The following is a 21,279-nucleotide window of genomic DNA, read 5'->3' as shown; positions in this document are numbered from 1 at the left end:
GTGGCACTGCACTTCGGCACACTTACGACCAAATAACATGTCTTATGTTCCCCCAAACATATATGTTTTATGTATCAGACTCTTCAGAAAGATGTGCACTATAGAATGAAGATATTTTTGAAAAGTCGATTTTTTAAACATTTTGCATCCTACCTCAAACGCTCGAGGGAGGAAGAGTGCCACTATCTAATACTGCTGTGGTTAGGAAAAAACGTAGATCCAGAGCTGATGCACTGAGCAGTCTGAGTTGTAGTGGGGAGGTGGTAGTCTCCATGTGGCCCGTGTTTACGTTAAGTGGTTTTGCTGTTTCCTCTTCATTTGTTCCTCTCACTTCAAATGAAAACAAAATGGATTTCTGTGGCCAGGAGCTATCAAGTGAATTAAAATACATTCACATAATTATGGAAGGGTCTCCCGCATCATCCCGTACGCTCCTAGGAGTATGGGACCTCATCATCATTGTCATCAAAATATGTTATTAGTTTCAGATTTCATTTTGCTTTCACCTTTCTGACAGTCAAGCATTAATTGCCCAGCAGAACAATGAAGTTAAAAGAAATTTGACTGTTATTAATCTTTTCCGCTGAGGCAGTCAGTTTATTTGAAACAAAGTGTTTAATTCCACACTATTGGCTAGTTTCAACTGTTCGCTGTATTTAAAGTTCACATTTCCATCTTCTAGCACATATGGAATTATGCCATAATAAAGAACCAAACATGAGATAAAACAGTACTGGTACTCCAAGAAAATTTTCATCTGAATCTGGAGGTATGAATGTGCACTTTAAGCTGAATTATGCATTTTAGTTTGGTCCACAAAATTCCCAAACTCTTAGATTATACTCTAATGTCTTGTTTCTTTTATGACTTAATGTAAGATGTTTTAATGTTTTAGACATATGAACATACGGGCTTCCTGCGCCATTGTAGCTGCGCAAGCGTGGTGATGCCTGTTACCTGGCGCACTCTGACATCTGCTCAAGTGAACCTATTTGTAACAGGTCGCAGGAAAATATTCCGAATGGTTGTTTGAAAAGCGTACTTTCAAAGTAAATTTCCTTTTACGCAAGATGAACTCTATACACGAATGTCCGATGAATTACTTAAATCACAGAGCATTTGGGTCTCATTCAAAAATCAAATCTTTGAGGATGACCATTTAGAATATTTTCAAGCCCAGAAGATCAGACATTTATGTTGTTGTTAAAAATTTTACTGGCACATTTGTGTGATGTATCTTAAAATGTGACACGCGCAGAAAATATCAACAGTATGTGTGAAAGCTTAGCTTCTCTTGCAGCTTATTAATCTTAGAGACCATTATTATACATCTACATCTACATGGTTACTCTGCAATTCACACTTAACTGCCAGGCAGAGGCAACACTATGTATATTAATTTGAACCATTACCTTTTCCTATTTGTGTCTTCGCACTACCTAACAGTGATGTTGCTATTGGCTGACTACATCAAGTGTCCTATGCTCTGAATATCCACTGTCATTGGCTGGTGAGATCGCTTGACATGAGCTGTGACTGTCGTACAAAAGTGCATCGCAATCTCGATTTTGAATTTGAATTTATACTTTCGTAATATGAAAATATGCAGTTTATGTGTTGCTGCACGTCTCGTTTTCTAAAGTGCTGGGAAATTCTATGCCAGTGTATAAAACCACAACCATTGAAAGGATTGATAAGTTTGACAGTTTCGAGGAAGAGTATAGTGTTACTTAACACAGAAAAAGTGTGTTTTTAACCGGGAAATCTGGGAAAAATCCGGGAATTTTTTTCCTCTTCCATGTATACACCCTGTTCTACGTTCATTATCTTAACATTATCTATTTTGTCTGTTTGGGAAGTCATCTCATTACTATCATTATCAGATCAGATTTGCCCTACTTCAGCTAACTCAGCCTTACAAGAATCAACAACAACTTGAATGCCAAATTTTCTTTTACATTTTCGAATATATTTATTTATTTGTCCACTATACCTTGTTGGTACATCGAATGTACATAAGATATTGGACATCATTTAATCTTTTTCAAGCAGACTTTTATTGAATCTCTCCTATTGTTCATATCTTCAATATAACTGCAGAAACCAGCTTTCAATCTTTTTGAATGTCAAGGTAATGTCATATTGTTACTGCATACCAATGCCAGTACTGTCAGAGTGCCGATTCATTGGTATATTGTTTCACCCAGCTTATAAAATTTGCCGCAATGTGTAGCTAACATCTTCAGTATTGATGCTCAGCATTTCAATTTACATGTACATAAATAGTCATTGACTTTCAAATGTCATTGCTGTGAAATATTGATGATTGATACTCTGCTACTGCATTGTTGATTTGTTGAAATTTTTGCTTTATAGTACTTGTTTTATTTTGTTATTTCATCCAACTTTTTTGTTTTTGTGCAATATTGTCATTTAATGTTGTTTCTGTCATATTATTCGTTAAGTTAATGTTTGCAGTTTGTTTATTTTGTTTGCTTTTGCGATATTTTTATAAAAATTTGTCCAACAATGAAAACTGTGTTTTAATGGAAAATACTAGTGATACAGAAGATTTTAGAGAAGGTAGCATGGTTTCAGAAACCAACAGTGATGTTCTTGCTGGTATATTGATTGAAAGCGAAGACAGAATTAAAAATATACAGTATATTGGAATAATTGTACCTGAGACATTACAACCACTACCACATCTATTTTATGAAGTGCCTGGAACACAGCACATCCCACCAATGGAATCTTCTGTAATTGAATATTTCCATTTATTTTTCACTGCAGCATTACTTTAACTAATTATGACCAAAAAAAAATCACTCAGCTAAGCAGTTTATTTCTATTCATGCTGCTGCTGCTACTTTGTCCAGCCTGTATGAAAATGCAAGAATGTCACAGTCGCTGATGTAAGAGGTTTTATAGCATGCTTACTGAATGTGGAGCTCAGCAAAAGACCTAAATTGTTTTCATACTGGAATATAAATCCTTCAAAAGCATTTCCATCCTTTGACAAAGTGTACTCTGCTCCAAAACACAAGTGTTATGTGATACAGAAATGCATGCATTGAGCAGATCATGATGTACTGTACAATTACATTATTTTACTCAGAAATGTGTATAGAATTTGTGGACAGTAGTGAGTTTCTTTAAACCAAAAGTGGTGTTAATTATATGGGAACAAAATCCAATTTATATTATTAAAAAGAATACTTTTTATTTCCTCATATACAAACAATTTAAAGTGAAAAGAGTATGACAATCTGCTGTGCCATAATAAATTACATACTTGCATGCATTACTATTTTTGCCCAGTTTTTAATTTCTGCCCAGTTTTGAGTTCATTTCCATTCTTAAATTGTCAGATTTTGACTTTGAACTACTGATGTCACTTTGAAGACTATCAGAAATTTCTTGACTGATTTCTCTCATCTCTACCCTTGTACTATTGATGTCACTTTTAAGCTCATGACTGTTTTTGTCTTGTTTTACATTCAAAATGTCATATTTTAAATCCAGCATATTAAATAGATCACTATTTACATAATTCAATAATGGCAATAATCACTCATTTGCTGCAACTAATATGGTATTTGGTATTTCCTGTTCTACTCAATCAAAAAAAGTTTTGTATCACCCCGGTTCCCAGAATTCCTGAAGATAGATGTTGACTGTGGATATTGTATCACAGACACAGTCCCTTTGACTGTTCAGAGATGTCACTAAACCTGCCCAAAGATGTAAACAACCATGTATGAGCAGCAGCTGTTAGACGGAGGGGACTGACATTCCATCAGTTCCAGTCATTCCACCAGGAAGGAGGTACACGGCTCGTGTCGTCTGTAGTTAAACCATGCCTAGACAGTCAATACCAAGATTCAGTTGCGCCCGCATTGTCAATTTGTGCCAGGAAGGGCTCTTAACAAGAGAAGTGTCCAGGCATCTAGGAGTGAACCAAAGCAATGTCGTTCGGACATGGAGGAGATACAGGGAGACAGGAATTGTCAATGACATGTCTCGCTCAGGCTGCCCAAGGGCTACTACTGCAGTGGTTGACTGCTACCTACCGATTATGGCTCAGAGGAACCCTGACAGCAACGCCACCATGTTGAATAATGCTTTCCATGCAGCCACAGGACGTCGTGTTACAACTCAAACTGTGCATAATAGGCTGCATGATGCACAACTTCACTCCTGACGTCCATGGTAAGGTCCATCTTTGCAACCGTGACACCATGCAACGTGGTGCAGATGGGCCCAGCAACATGCCAAATGAACTGCTCAGGATTGGCATCAACTTCTCTTGACCAGTGAGTGTCACATATGGCTTCAATCAGACAATAGTCAGAGACGTATTGGGAGGCAACCCGGTCAGGCTGTATGCCTTAGACACACTGTGCAGCAAGTACAGCAAGGTGGAGGTCCCCTGCTGTTTTGGGGTGGCATTATGTGGGGTCAATGTATACCGTTGGTGGTCATGGAAGGAGTCATAATGGCTGTATGATACATGGATGCTGTTCTCTGACCGATAGTGCAACCATATCAGCAGCATATTGGTGAGCCATTTGTCTTCATGGATGACAATTCATACCCCCATTGTGCACGTCTTATATGAATGACTTCCTTCAGGATAATGACATCGCTTGACTAGAGTGGTTAGACATGAACCCTATTGAACATGCCTGGGATAGATTGAAATGGGCTGTTTATGGACAACGTGACCCACCAACCACTCTGAGGGATCTGATGCTGAATTGCCATTGAGGAATGGGACAATCTGGACCGACAGTCCTTGATATACTTGTGGATAGTATGCCACGAGAAATAGAGGCATGCATCAATGCAAGAGGACATGCTATTGGGTATTAGAGATACCATTGTGTACAGGAATCTGGACCATTACCTCTGAAGGTCTCACTGTATGGCAGTACAACATGCAATGTGTGGTTTTCATGAACAATAAAAAGGGTGGAAATGTTGTTTATGTTGATCTCTATTCCAGTTTTATGTACAGGTTCCAGATCTCTCGGAACCGAGGTGATGCCAAACTTTGTTTGATGTGTATAGATATTCTTCTAGCTGTACTTTTAGTTTTACATCCATATCACTCAGTACTCATGACTGACTAGCATATATTTCAGTGTCTCAGCTTTGAGCCTACTTGCAATGTTGTGCTACTGTCAGCATACAGTTCACTCTTAACAATGAAATAATTTTTATCATTAAATTCTAATCTGTGCTCCCATCATCAAACACACAGTTTACAACTTCTCTGACACTCATTTTAGCAATAATTACAGAACACTGAACAAAATAAACACTTTAGTCTTAATTCTTGGTGTGTTTTATTGCTCTTAAAGAATTTTCACCCCCTGCCAGGTTAGTTTGTGTACCTCAAGATGCCTCCCTGTTAGACAATGCTATGCTAATATTGTACCAATATCTTTGGCTTTCACTTGACTGAAGTCCATTCCAGTATGGTGCTGTCCGTGATATTGCTCATATATATGTACTGTTTCGTTTTCACATATCAACAGTTCCAGTTATTTTTTTACTAATAAAAGCATTGCAAACCATTGAAGTATTTATGTCTCAGTTGTTGTGACTCACTTATTTTCTGTCTCCTGCCACTGTTTTTTAACCATTGTTTGTGTATATAATGCTACCATTTCCTTGACTTAAAACTTTTTGTGAGTTCATTTCCCTATGTCTGTCTTACCCAGTATCCTTAACCTGATTCATCATATGTAAGTTTGCTCACCTGGTACAGTGCCTTCAATAATTATGTACTTGGTTGGCGATGGTTTCTTTGCACTGTTGAAGGATCTGATGAATATAATTCACGTTATGTACACCACACTACAGTAATTAATTGTTGGTCTCTTCATAATATTTGTAATCAGTTATCCTTGTCTAATGATCACCTTTGTCACAGGCAATAGTCTAACTCTTTAGACCAGGTTTGCAAACTACATTCATTAGTGCTTTATGACACAGTTCTGTAGTTCAGTTTTCAGTCACAGAATATACATGTTGATGGCTAAATACAGAATGATTCACACAAATAATCTCATCTATTAACTGTACAATTTGCTAGTTTACTACATATTGTTGATATTTTGGTATCTAGTCACAGTCTGTCTCAAATCTTTGTATATCACTCCTATTTACAGAGATGAATAAGATTAAAAATCAGAATTTATTATTACATTTTAAATGCTAATGTAAAAGATAATAAAAACATAAAGAAACAATAGGCAAAGAAGGAAGTCTGTTTAACTATGACCTGCATAACAAGAAAATATCCAAAATAAGAGATCCTACTTTACTTCTGTATACACAAGGATTCCCAAAGGCTGCCAAAAAGTATTGAGAGTAGAATAATTAACAAATTATTTTATTGAAAGCAGGCATGTTTGGAATTAGATAAATTTGATCTTCAAAACTGTTAAAGTGCTGTATCACCTCTTGATCTATTGGTAAATATCAAGCATTGAAGATGCGAATTCATGAGTTATAGATCTAGTCATTCCTTTAGTTTTTAACTATTTAAGATTGGAACATTCTAGATCATGAAATTTTTTAATACAAATTAATTTTGAAATGTTAAGTTTTTGGAAAAACTAAAATGTGTGTTGTAAAAAAAGCAGGATGAGGTCTTTTGTATGAGCTGTGTTACTTTTGATGTAAACAGCTACTTGCATACAGAAAATTTCACCTTTGCCTGATTTTCATGTACCAGTACAATAAGCCATGAATATTCCTTTAAGGATAATGTTTCCATGCTAACCAAATGTACTATTTTTGTAATGTGCTACCCAGGCAGTGGAGTGTCACTAGTTAGTTTCAGACGAAAAACCAAGTGGCTGAAAAGAACCGACCCATCAACAATGTACGAACAGAACCTGAATAGCAAACTGAGAGAAATAACCAAAAACTAACATGCCACTGTGTGTGAATAGTAATACTAAGTGAAAGATTAGAAAACATGAAAACAGCTGATCATGGAATGAATATGGATTTTCCTGTTGCCTACAATGCCAGATGGTTTTGTCATCTGATGCTGTGTCCATGCTGCCCACAGTGTTGCCATTAAACTATATAACTCTGAATAGCCAACATTGCTATGATTATCTCACTACCAGTGTCCAAGTCTGACAGTGATACTAAAGCTCTCTCACCTTTAACAGGTGTGTAGGATCAGAAATGACCAGATCCCGGGCAAGGGGAAGCATTCTGCAGGTAGCCCTGCAAGTGTTACCATCCACATAGCATTCTGTTCAGTTGCTGCCTGGACCACAAGAGACTATGATTCCTGCCAAAGAGCATGTAGAGGAACTTCGGCTGAAGTTTAGAAGAGTAGTTGACCAAGTACTAGTTAGACATGAACACTTGACAGCACCAAAATAGGCTACCTCTTAGAATTAAGTCCAGCCATCTGCACAGTCTGGCAACACTCTTGGACAAGGGAATGTTGGATTCCACTCGAGCTGCTACAATTCTGTGATGACTCTTGTTGTAGTGATAACTGCATTTTGGCTGTCTACTAAATTTGTCAGTCTGATGGAACTTCAGAGATAATGTGCTTCATATTGTAACTCACCAATAATAATAAAACTTTCAGCGAAAGAGCTCATGGCTTCATCAAAGTCAGAACAGTTCATGTTTGAGGGTTCCCTTGCCCTACAGCAGTCACCGGCAACCAGCCTCCTGCCACCATCTGCGTGATGCCAGCCACTATCTGACCGGGTGAACACAGTGTGGCACATCATGGGTATGTTTTTGCTCTCACATTGCTAAACATAAAATGGCCTGTTATTGTAGTTTGATTTTACACATGAAATAACTTCAATAAACTGAGTGTGCAGTTACACAAGTATCATAGGTCACTATAAGTGTATTACTAACTGCCATTTTCTTATTTGAAGTTTTAGTATTTGTCTTGCAGTTATGAACTGGATTTTTCATACTTGAAATTTACAAACATTGCTTACATGTCGATAGGGCCGTAGGTGGAAAAAGGTCTAACATTTGCAACATGTTCACATTGGATGTAATAGAGGGGTGGAGGCACCTGTGGTGGACGTACTTCTGCGAAGGAGATCATAGTGCAAAACACCCCTTTTGTGCCACCAGTTGCAAAATATTATCTGTTCTACCCTTTGCTTGAGGAGATGTCCTTTCTTAACACTCAGCTATTAATTTCTTCTTAATAAATTAACATAATCACAGATTGCATAGGAATGCCAAAGAAGTGAACTGATGACAAAAAAGCAGTGTTAGTTCGCCCTGTGACTTTTGCTGCTTTGGATTAGAGCACACTGTACTCCTACAAGTGACCACTGACCCTTGTGTATTAAATGAAAATGTAACACAAAGGTTAAATTGTGGCAGTTTATCATATTTGTAAATTATCAAGAGTTCTTCAATGTGAAAAACCATTTATGCCAGAATGACCATTCTTGAAACAAGAAAATACTTTTCTGATGTGATTTGTTCAATAGTACTTGCCGCCCCAAACATGACACAAATGTTTCTAGCTGCCTCCACTGCCTTGACCACTCTGTTAAGCTCGAAGTAAGCAATATGTCACAAATGTTAGACCTTTTTCCATTTGTGCCTCTATTTTATAACATGTAAACAATATTTGCAAGACTCAGGAATGCAATATCTATTTGTAAGTGCAATACAAATACTAGAACTTCAAATAAGAATATAACAGTAAATTGAAAAATACCCTCACAACAATCTAGGAATGTTGTATAACTGCCACGCGGGATTAGCCGAGCGGTCTAATGCGCTGCAGTCATGGAGTTTGCGGCTGATCCTGGTGGAGGTTCGAGTCCTCCCTCGGGCAGGGTGTGTGTGTTTGTCCTTAGGATAATTTAGGTTAAGTAGTGTGTAAGCTTAGGGACTGATGACCTTAGCAGTTAAGTCTCATAAGATTTCACACACATTTGAACATTTTGTTGTATAACTGCACAGTGTTCACTTGATTTATTGAAGTTATTTTGTATGGAAAATCAGTATACAATAAAAAACAATTTTATGTATACCAAAGCAAGAGCAGAAACATGTCAGTGATGTGCTGCGCATATTCCTTGGTTGGGTGGTGGCTGGTGTTAATTGACCTGTGGCATGGCCAGTTGCCAGTGCCTGCTGTAAGGTGGGGGCACTCTTGATCACAAAGAGGTCAGATTTTGATGCAGCCATGAGTTCTTTCCTGGAAAGTTTTGCTATTACTGATGTGTTACAAAATGAAGTATGTTATCATTGAGATTGCATCAGACTGATACCCTTAGTGGACAGCCAAAATGCAGAACTTTGTGACTGCATTGCATGATGTTACCTACTAGATCACAAGCAGATACAGCAGTGTAACAGTCTGAGTAGAAGACAACACTTCCTCATACTACAATGTTGCCAGATCATGCATATGTCTGAGTTTAGAATTTTGTGGGATGGCCAATTTTTGTGCTGTAGAGTGCACCTAGTAGAACAGCTTGTGATGGGTGGGGCTTTCCATGGAATACTGCCTCTGTAAAGAAACTTCTAAAGATGCAGCACTACTATTCAGTAATTATAAAGCAAAGCGTAGAATTACAGATAGATAAATGCTAAATGAAATATATATTACTGTTAAAATGGCAGTATGTGAAGTGCTCAACAACTGTTGTGACAGAATCTTATCAAAAGAGCTTTCACAAAATCCAAAGAAAATCAGGTCATATGTAAAGTCATGAATAACACAAGAACTGAAATTGTTGGTAACAAAACAAAAGTAGAAAGTTCTCAACATCATTTTCAAAATTTTCCAGTACAGACATTTTAGTGCTGCTGCTCTAGTTTAATTCTTCCACCACTAAAAAGATGAGTGATACAGATTTTATTTCAGTGGCTTTGTGAAACTACTGAAACTGCTAAAATTTTCCAAGGCCCCAGGATGTGATGGAATTGCTGTCAGATTCTACACAAATGTTGGAGTTGAGTTAGCTCCTCTTTTAACCATAGTATGCTGTAGATCCTTCAAACAAAAGAATTGTACACAGTGGTTGGAAAAAAGCACAGGTCACATCCATTTACCAGAAATGTAATGGAAGTAATTGACAAACAGCTGTCCAATATCAGTCATGTACATCTGCTGTAGGATTTCAGAACACATTCTGAACTCAAATGTAATTAGGTATCTACTGGGTGCTTGCCTGGAGACAATTTTTCATAGGGTGTAGTGACTAGTTGAAGTTTATTTTATATGTCAGTTCATTCCTTTATATCTCCTTCATCTGACAATGGAAGATTTTGTGAACTGATGTTTTTTTATTTATGGGGGGAATCAATAAGTAATGCAACGCAGTTTTTTCTTGGCCAGTTTCAGTTGAAAAAAATGCAGAATTTGTTGAGGGACATCATGGAATATTCCTGCTTCAGCAACTATAGATTCGTGAAGTTCCATTTGGTGGTCGCACTACACATAGCCTTAAAAGTGTCATATGTAACCGAGGTGCTTTCCAAGCAGAGAGGTTACCATTGAGTTTCTTTTGGCAGAAAAGCAGAGCATTGTAGATATTCATAGGCATTTACATAAGATCACATAAAACTGTCTGATCTCCGGTTTGCTGTCGGGTTGCACACCGCTGTCACTTCTGCAGTGTTAGAACAAGCGGACACTCCCATTTGAGGTGATCGATGGATCGAAATCAAATACCTCACAGTTCAACTGGCTGTCTCTGTTGGTAGTGCTGACATGGTACTCAAAGGTGTGTGCCTGCTGGGTTCCTCACTACGTAACAGATCATTCTACAGCATGGACTGTGCACCTTCAGACTTCCATCTCTGTGGTCCAATGAAGGATGCATGCTGTAGGAGGCAGTATGTGGATGATGTGGACATTATCGATGCTGCAAGACATTGGCTCCTATGTTAATTGGTAGAGAAGTACCATGCAAGCATACTAGCTCTCCCTGTAAGGTGATGTAAGGCTGTTGGACTGAAGTGAGAGTGGGGTATAAATGGTGTATTGAAATCCTGAATAAAACAAACCTGCTTTCAGAAGCAAAATGTGTTGCATTACTTATTCAACACTCCTTGTATATTATCATGTAAAATTGCATCCTGCACAGTAGGCCACATTTTTGCTGATTGTAAACACTGTCTGATATCAACTGATTCTCATGATAAGTGGTAATTAAAAGTTACATTTTATTGTGAACAAGTTAACACATTCTGCAGTTATGTGAGTGCTGAGCTCGTTTTAAGAAGAAATAACTAAGTATGTATATAAATCATACGCCTGAAGCACATTGCTAATTTTTATGGTTTTTTCAAGACAAAAATCAAAAGAGTATGTTCAACAGGCAACTTACATAAAACTGTCATATGGATGTACCACCCACTTCTGTTTTTGAAATTAAGAAAATTGTGTAGCCTCTCAAAACTAAACGCTCAGCTGGGTTTGAAGGTGTTGCCAGTCAAAATATAAAAAGACTTGTTCCTACATAATAAGCACTATCATTTTTGAATCTTTTTTGAAATACATAATACATTACTGGGGGCATTTTTCCAGAAAACTTGAAATAGTTTTTTTCAGCAAACTGTATTTGGGATTTTCATTGTTAGAGAATTGTTTCAGTTGCCAATTTATGCAAGTAGCCTTGTAATTCTTCCACCATAATTCATGTTTCAATTACTGCCAGTCCTTCACTATCATACCTAACTACTTGGTTTTTTCCTCATCCATAATTTCGACAGCTGTGACTATTTAGTGGAATTACATCAAATGTGTTCACTATCAGGAATCTCCATTATCCTGTTAGTAGAGTAGTTGTACATTACATGTCACTCCATGCTACACATTTATAGTTCATATGTTATATGAATTAAAAACAGAAGAGTCAATGGAAAATCACTGATACAAAAAACAACACTATTATTGATATATAAAATTTTAGTTTTTCTTATTTTTAAGGGAGTTTAACAGAATAATTATACAACAGAAAAGATTATGTGTGTAGTAGCTTTCCTATCTATGGAGAACCAGTTCTGTTATTGATTCTGAGAAAGAACAACATATGCAACTTTACACATTATGTAAAAATTATTTAATAGGATAGATAAAAAACATACTCACCAAGTAGCAGCAGAATACACACATAAAAGATGGTTGTAATTGGCAAGCTACCAGAGCCAGTGGCTCCTTCTTCAGGCAGAAGGATTGAAGGGGAAGGAAGAGTGGTGAAGGAAAAGGACTGGAGAGGTCTAGGAAAAGGGGTAGATTTTGGGAAAGTCACCCAGAAGTGCACATCAGTCGAGAAATACCGTACAGGATGAGAAGGAAAGACTGGTTAGTGGGGACTGCATTGGATGAGATTTGAAAACCTGAGAACTTAAAAGTGGAAGACAGGTTAATCTGTTGACAGAGATTGCTGGTTAAACATCATGCATAAGTTAATAAAAGTGAAAAGCTAAGTGCGTTGCACGTAACAGAGGTGGGAGGGGGTGAGGTGAAAAATAGATTGGAAAGACAATGAAAGATGTAGAAAACTAAAACGGAGTGAAGCAAAGAGTATTTATAGTGAAGAAAATCTGAGACAGAAAAAATTAATGCAAATTAAGGCCAGGTGGTAGGTGAGAACCAAGGACATGTTGTTTTGCTAGTTCCCACCTGCAGAGTTCTGAGAAACTGGTGTCTGGGGGGAGAATCTAGATGGAGCATGTGATGAAACAAGTGCCAAGGTCACGAATGTCATGTTGCCAAGCGTGCTCTGCAACAGGATATTGCGAGTTGCCAGTATACACCCTCTGCCTATGCCGATTCATGCTAACTGATAATTTAGTGGTAGTCATGCTAATGTAGAAGACCAGTGTTTACATGACAGCTGGTATATGACGTGTCATTTTGCAGGTGGCTCTCCCTTTGATAGTATATATTTTGCCAGCTACATGGGTGTTTAGGTGGTAGGAGGGTGCACAGGGCAAGTCTTCCAGCAGGGACAGTCACATTGGTAGGAGCCATAGGGTAGGGAGATGGGTGCAGAAGGAGCATAGGGTCTGATAAGAATATTGCAGACATTGGGAGGGTGACGGGAAGCAATTCTAGGTGTGGAGGGCAAAATTTCAGACAGAATAGATCTCATTTCAGGACATGATTTTAGGAAGTCATGGCCCTGTTGAACTAGCTGATTAACACATTCCAGACCAGGATAATACTGAATCACCAGTGGTGTGCTTCAAAGTTGTTTTTTGGAGGGATCAGCAGTACCAGGATTGGATGTGATGGCCCAAGAAATCTGCTTTTTAACTAGGCTGGTGGGTAATTATGTTCAGTGAAGGCTGAGGTCAGAATGGTGGTGTATTGCTGTAAAGAGTTTGCATCTGAAAAAATATGTTTACCTCGGATGCCAAGGTTGTATGGGAGGGAACGTTTGATGTGGAAAGAATGGCAACTGTCAAAATGTAAGTACTGTTGTTTGTTGGTAGGTTTAATGTTGACGGAATTGTGTAGCTGGTCTTTGGTGTGGATGAGATCAAAATCAAGGAAAGTGGCGTGAGGTGTGGAATAGGATCATGTGAAATTTAATTGGGAGAGGGTATTCAGAGATTCCAGGAATTTTAGCAGGTCAGCCTCACCATGAGTCCATATGGTAAAGATGGTCTGGTATCGAACACCTCGGGTTTCGAATCCCTGGCAGATGGCATGGACCTCGATTACCACTAGAGGTCTCTGCAGCCATTGCACCATAAGCCATGGCTGCACAGCGTGCTACTTTGCTTATTTCTGTGTATGAGTGGTCGTTGTTGATTCTGGGAGGTTTTCACTTGTGACCCTGTTGCTTCTTGTGTGTTGTTGTTCTTAGTGTCTGCTCGGTTGTCCGTTGTTGTTCATGTCCGTCCGGTTTGTTTATTCACGGGCTGTGCCCGTTTGGTCCCACCGCGTTTTTGTTCATGGCCAACCCCACGACCATTCCGGTCACAGTTACAACATTTTGGTGACGAGGATGTGAAGGTGGTAGTTGTTAGCATGGAGGTGAAGTTGGTCTGTCTTCTGGAGCAACAGCAGCAGCTCATGCAGCAGCAGCAGCTCCAGGTAGACACCTTACAGCAGTCGCTGCGGTTGCTAATGGACAAAGTTGATGCAAGGGACGCACTACCACAACAGCTTCTGAGTCCTCAAGTGTCCAATGCTTTCCCATGTCCGCTTTCGTTCCCCCCATTTAATGATGCTAAGGAAGACTGTGAAACATACGTACATTGGCTGAAGCAACATTTCACGGCTTTTCAAGTCATGGATGACACCATGCAGCGGTCGTTGTTTTTGTCTTAGGCCTCCCCAGACATGTTCTTTCTTCTCCCATCTGCCGACCACCACGGCACCATCTGGGGCATTTTCACCCTACATGCAAGTTTCAGGGGGGAGGTGTCTGGTTCCAAGTGCTGCGGGTTTCGAATCCGTGCCAGACGGCATGGACCTCGTTTACCACTAGAGGTCTCTGCAGCCGTCGTGCCATAGTCCATTGCTGCGTGTGCTCCTGGCCTGCGTATAATGTGAGGGCACCATGGTGGAGGCACGTGGTACCAGCAGCCAATAGCAACATACCCTATCATGTATTTAAGCGCCTGCCTCTCACTCAGTGAGGCAGTCTGATATTCGTGTGAGTCGCTGATATCTCGCCTACTGACAGCGTGTTACTTTGCTTATTTCTGTGGATGTTGTTGATTTCGGGAGGTTTTCGCTTGTGGCTCCATTGCATCTTGCGTGTTGTTGTTCTTAGTGTCTGCTCGGTTGTCTGTTGTTCGTATCTGTCCTTTCCTCTCCATCCATTTCATTTGTTCGTTGGCCACGCCCGTTCAGTCCCACTGCGCTTTTCTTCACGGCCAACCCCGCAACTGTTCCGTTCAGGGTTACAACAGATAGCATCAGTGTATCTAAACCAAATTAGGGGCTGAAGACTTATGGGTTATTCTTGGTCTGGGAGGCAGTGGTGAAGGCTGCGGGATGTTAAGGAGGTTGACCAAGCTCAGTTTGTAGGAGAGGGGTGGTGGTTGATGGTGTGGCTGTTTAGGGAGCTGCAGAGGGACAGGAAGGGAAACACCACTGTTCGGATAGTTTAGGGGAAGGTGGGATAGCTTTTTGAGGTGAAGTCTGGCATGCTGTTGCAGTTTGGAGTTGGCTTGACAGATGATACAATTCAAGGAAGTGAGGGGGCGCAGATAAGTGCAGGATATTGTAGAAGGAGAGAAGTCTGGTAGAGTGGAAATTGACTGATGAGGCATATAGGTCACAGGTTAGCTGGGTAAGAGCAAGAGACTGCTGTATTTGGAACTGTAAAAGAACCTGGTGTAGGTTAGGATTGCATCAAGAAACAGGGACTTTCAGTGTTAGGCCTTTTGGAGTAGCTCCAAGGGACAAACAGGTTTCAATAAACAGAATGTGGGATCTTAGTTTTAATAGTGCAAAGGCATGTTTTTGAAAAGAACAGAGGTAATAAGAAATTGGAATCATCATGACAAGAGGGGCACTTTGGAGACTTAGAAATTGTGGGGGTAGCAGAAAATAAATAAGTAAATAAGCAGATATATAGAAAGATAGAAAAACGGAAGAAAAGCAGGGAAAAACATCAGAAAAATTAGAAACATTCATACGAAAATCGTTAATCATAGGTAATGAGTGGGTGATCGATATGATGCGAAAAAAGTTATTGAAAAAGAAAAAAAATTGATATGGAAAGTTGTGAAAACAGAGGAAATTTTAAAAACTGGGTGAACAGAAAGCAAAAGTCATAGTAGTAAATGTAAACTACATAGCTTGGGAATTAAAGTGATATAAGAGGTGGCAATAAAAGTCAATCAGAGCAGTTTTCCAAAAAACAAAAGCATGAAAACATGAAAGAATAATGTTTAAACAAGATAAGTGGATGGTGGAAAAGAAAATAGCTGTCAAATTTGCGAATAAGCCGGTGGAAGACAATCAGGAGAAGGCCATGCAGTGAAATGAACTGTAAATTGTATGCAAGTTCATAAATAAAAACGGAATTGATATGTTGTTGTTGTGGTCTTCAGTCCTGAGACTGGTTTGATGCAGCTCTCCATGCTACTCTATCCTGTGCAAGCTTCTTCATCTCCCAGTACCTACTGCAACCTACATCCTTCTGAATCTGTTTAGTGTAATACTCTCTAGGTCCCACTTTACGAATTTTTACCATCTCCCCTTCCCTCCAATAATAAATTGGTGATCCATTGATGCCTCACAACATGTCCTACCGACCGATCCCTTCTTCTAGTCAAGTTGTGCCACAAACTCCTCCCCAATTCCATTCAATACCTCCTCATTAGGTACCGAGCGAGGTGGCGCAGTGGTTAGACACTGGACTCGCATTCGGAAGGACGACGGTTCAATCCCGCATCCGGCCATCCTGATTTAGGTTTTCCGTGATTTCCCTAAATCACCCCAGGCAAATGCCGGGATGGTTCCTCTGAAAGGGCACGGCCGACTTCCTTCCCCATCTTTCCCTATACCGATGACCATGCTGTCTGGTCTCCTTCCCCAAACCAACCAACCAACCTCCTCATTAGTTATATGATCTACCCATCTAATCTTCAGCATTCTTCTGTAGCACCACATTTTGAAAGCTTCTATTCTCTTCTTGTCCAAACTAGTTATCGTCCATGTTTCACTTCCATACATGGCTACACTCCATACAAATACTTTCAGAAACGACTTCCTGACACTTAAATCTATACTCGATGTTAACAAATTTCTCTTCTTCAGAAATGCTTTCCTTGCCATTGCCAGTCTACATTTTATATCCTCTCTACTTCGACCATCATCAGTTATTTTGCTCCCCAAATAGCAAAACTCCTTTACTACTTAAAGTGTCTCATTTCCTAATCTAAGGGACTGATGACCTTAGCTGTTTAGTCCCCCTTAAACATCCCAACAACCACCACCACCATCCTAATCTAACTCCCTCAGCATCACCCGACTTAATTCGACTACATTCCATTATCCTCGTTTCGATTTTTGTTGATGTTCATCTTATATCCTCCTTTCAAGACACTATCCATTCCGTTCAACTGCTCTTCTAAGTCCTTTGTTGTCTCTGACAGAATTACAATGTCATTGGCGCACCTCAAAGTTTTTATTTCTTCTCCATGGATTTTAATACCTACTCCGAATTTTTCTTTTGTTTCCTTCACTGCTTGCTCAATATACAGATTGAATAACATCGGGGAAAGGCTACAACCCTGTCTCACTCCCTTCCCAACCACTGCTTCCCTTTCATGTCCCTCGACTCTTATAACTGCCATCTGGTTTCTGTACAAATTGTAAATAGCCTTTCGCTCCCTGTATATTACCTTTACCACCTTTAGAATTTGAAAGAGAGTATTCCAGTCAACATTGTCAAAAGCTTTCTCTAAGTCTACAAAGGCTAGAAACATAGATTTACCTTTCCTTAATCTAGCTTCTACGATAAGTCGTAGGGTCAGTATTGCCTCACATGTTCCAATATTTCTATGGAATCCAAACTGATCTTCCCCGACGTCGGCTTCTACCAGTTTTTCCATTCGTCTGTAAAGAATTCGCGTTAGTATTTTGCATCCGTGACTTATTAAACTGATTGTTCGGTAATTTTCACATCTGTCAGCACCTGCTTTCTTTGGGATTGGAATTATTATATTCTTCTTGCAGTCTGAGGGTATTTCGCCTGTCTCATACATCTTGCTCACCAGATGGCAGAGTTTTGTCAGGACTGGCTCTCCCAAGGCCTTCAGTAGTTCTAATGGAATGTTGTCTACTCCCGGGGCCTTGTTTTGACTCAAGTCTTTCAGTGCTCTGTCAAACTCTTCACGCAGTATCGTATCTCCCATTTCATCTTCATCTGCATCCTCTTCCATTTCCATAATATTGTCCTCAAGTACATCACCCTTGTATAGACCCTCAATATACTCCTTCCACCTTTGTGCTTTCCCTTCTTTGCTTAGAACTGGGTTTCCATCTGAGCTCTAGATATTCATACAAGTGGTTCTCTTTTCTCCAAAGGTCTCTTTAATTTTCCTGTAGGCAGTATCTATCTTACCCCTAGTGAGATAAGCCTCTACATCCCTACATTTGTCCTTTAGCCATCCTTGCTTAGCCATTTTGCATTTCCTGTCGATCTTACTTTTGAGATGTTTGTCTTCCTTTTTGCCTGCTTCATTTACTGCATTTTTATATTTTCTCCTTTCATCAATTAAATTCAATATTTCTTCTGTTACCCAAGCATTTCTACTAGCCCTCGTGTCTTTTTACCAACTTGATCCTGTGCTGCCTTCACTACTTCCTCTCTCAAAGCTACCCTTTGTTCTTCTACTGTATTTCTTTCCCCCATTCCTGTCAATTGTTTCCTTATGCTCTTCCTGAAACTCTGTACAACCTCCGGTTTAGTCAGTTTATCCAGGTCCCATCTCCTTAAATTCCCACCTTTTTGCAGTTTCCTCAGTTTTAATCTACAGTTCATAACCAATAGATTGTGGTCAGAGTCCACATCTGCCCCTGGAAATGTCTTACAATTTAAAACATGGTTCCAAAATCTCTGTCTTACCATTATATAATCTATCTGAAACCTGTCAGCATCTCCCGGCTTCTTCCATGTATGCAACCTTCTTTTATGATTCTTGAACCAAGTGTTAGCTATGATTAAGTTGTGCTCTGTGCAAAATTCTACCAGGCAGCTTCCTCTTTCATTTCTTAGCACCAATCCATATTCGCCTACAGTGTATCCTTCTCTCCCTTTTCCTACTACCGAATTCCAGTCACCCATGACTATTAAATTTTCGTCTGCCTTCACTATCTGAATAATTTCTTTTATTTCATCCTACATTTCTTGATATATGCAAATAAAAATGGACCCGTCTATAAGCACGGAAATCAGTACTATAAAAGATAAAGGGCGAAAGTGTTGATTAATCTTAGTAATACAGATAAACGAGTGGATTACCACATAAAGTAGAAAACAGACGATAGTTTGAACAAGACAGACAACAACAAAGACTGAAAAGAGGGTTAAATAAGAAGGAGTGATGGCTACATGGGCTAATATAACAATGAAAACAGTCAATTACTGGCGAAGTTATTTAACAGGATAGATAAAAAAACCTACCACCAAGCAGCAACAGAACACACACATAAAAGATGGTTGTAATTGGCAAGCTTTCGAAGCCAGTGGCTCCTTCCTCAGTCAGAAGGGTGGAAGGGGAAGGAAGAGGGGTGAAGGGAAACGACTGGAGAGGTGTAGGAAAAGTGGTAGATTTTGGGAAAGTCACAGAGAACTGCAGGTGAAGAGAGACTTACCGTACAAGTTGAGAATGAAAGACTGATTGTTGAGGACTGCATTGGACGAGATTTGGGAACCAGCCGGTGGGAACTAGCACTAATTAGCAGGTGGGAACTAGCACTACAAAAAGTCTGTGGTTCTCGCCACCCACCTGGCCTTAATCTACATTAGTTTCTTGTGTCTCAGCATTTCATCACTGTAACTACTCTTTTGTTCACTCCATTTTAGTTTTCTACATCTTTCATTGTCTTTCCCGTCTATTTTTCACCGCCCCCCTCCCACTTTTGTTACGAACATTGCACTTAGCTTTTCACTCTTATTAACTCATGCATGATGTTTAAGCAGTAATCTCTGTTGCATGTTATCCTGTCTTCCACCTTTAAACACTCAGGTTTTCAAATCTCGTGCGATGCGGTCCCCAACAATCAGTCTTTCCTTCTCATCCTGTACACTAAGTCTCCCCTGGCCCGCAGTTCTGGGTGACTTTCCCAAAATCTATCCCTTTTCTTGGACCTCTCCTGTCTTTTTCCTTCACCCCTCTTCCTTTCCCGTCAACCCTTCTGCCTAAAGAAGGAGCCTGTGGCTCTGAAAGATTGCCAGTTACAACTGTCTTTTACATGTGTGTTCTGCCGCCACTTGGTGAGCAGATTTTTCATCTATCCAATTAAATTATTTTATACGTATGACTTATCTCATAAATGTGCTCCTAAACAGAAAATGAATAGTTAAAATATTAATTGTGTGCATGACCAGTATTATGGAATTTCAGCTTAGGAATGGTACTGAAGGAAGGCCAGTACTGATAGCAGCTGGTGGTGGTGGTCTCGGACGAGAGTCTTCTGGCACTCAAGGCAGACAGCATGGACATGGCATTAATTTGAGCAGGAAAGCATTCTCTGGAAAAGAACACAACACTACAACTGCTGGTATGTACTTATTATTTTGATAACATCATTAAACTCATAATTTATATTTCACTGGTGTTTTAAGAGCACTTCATAGAGAGAAATGTTGTCAAGAGTTTCTATCTGTCTTGACACACACACACACACACACACACACACACACACACACACAGTAACAGGCTTATTTGACATCTAAAAACAATTGCTTCTTCTTATCCTTCTTTATAGCTGAGGTCATTAAAGCTTACTTATGTCATGAGGTGAGGGTATAGGATAATGATGATACAGATCAGTCTATCAAGTGAAGATATAAAGTTATGTATTCTCAACATGAAGCTTGGTTTGAACACAACAGTGTTTTACGGGGTACATTACTATTTTGGGTTATATGCCCTGCCCTCCTCTGACTTTGTAATTCACTTACTCCACAGAATGTAGTTGCTTTATAGCTCCAGTATGTGCTAGGTCGTTCTGTTGTTCACCTGTATTCACTTCTTAGAGTCAAATCCATTCTGTACATCCCCTAAAACTTTATCGTGAGCTCTTATCTTTTCTTATAGTTACATTTGTCTTTCCACTTATTTCGCTTTTCATCTCTCTCTCCCTCTCTCTTATTCTATATTGCTGTATTTTTTCTTTCATATAGTTTTATTCCTCCTCTCTCTTGTTTTTAGCTCTCCCTTCCACTTGTCTGTTCCTACCCATCTTCATTTCATCCAGTTTTCTTATTCATTATGTCTCCATACTGTGTCTTTTTGTCAACTCCTCATTTAGCCTTCCAGCTCCACAGCTTTTAAATTCTCATATGTAGCTGCTGTATCATTGTTAAATTTTCTATTGCTCTTCTCTGCCACACTTGCCTGAGATGAGGATCTGCATCACTTTTCAACAATTTTTCAAAAAATCTTTTTTTTTTTTTTCACCAGAGTAGGCAAGTTAAAAACTTTGTAAATTAATGAATTTGCCAGCTTTAGTGTAGATGTCTCCATTTGGTGGTATTTAGCAGGCAGACATTCTAAACTGTAGATTCCCTTTGCTTTGATATCTAATTATATTTT

At 39.3% G+C, this 21,279-nt stretch overlaps 1 protein-coding gene across 3 annotated transcripts in view; it reads left to right on the top strand.

Moving 5' to 3' along the window:
* The window catches only part of LOC124607668 (leukocyte tyrosine kinase receptor), a 915,076-nt gene that overhangs the window by 596,526 nt on the left and 297,271 nt on the right, over nt 1–21,279 (top strand). For all 3 annotated transcript variants that reach the window (XM_047139925.1, XM_047139923.1, XM_047139924.1), the window contains exon 14: nt 20,086–20,242. In XM_047139925.1, the coding sequence (XP_046995881.1) occupies nt 20,086–20,242 (157 nt within the window). The remainder of the gene's footprint in view (nt 1–20,085; nt 20,243–21,279) is intronic.

This window comes from Schistocerca americana, chromosome 1, assembly GCF_021461395.2.
Source record: "Schistocerca americana isolate TAMUIC-IGC-003095 chromosome 1, iqSchAmer2.1, whole genome shotgun sequence".
Taxonomy (NCBI): Eukaryota; Metazoa; Arthropoda; class Insecta; order Orthoptera; family Acrididae; genus Schistocerca; species Schistocerca americana.
Note: the sequence above shows the minus strand (reverse complement) of the source record. Positions and strands in the feature narration are given on the sequence as shown.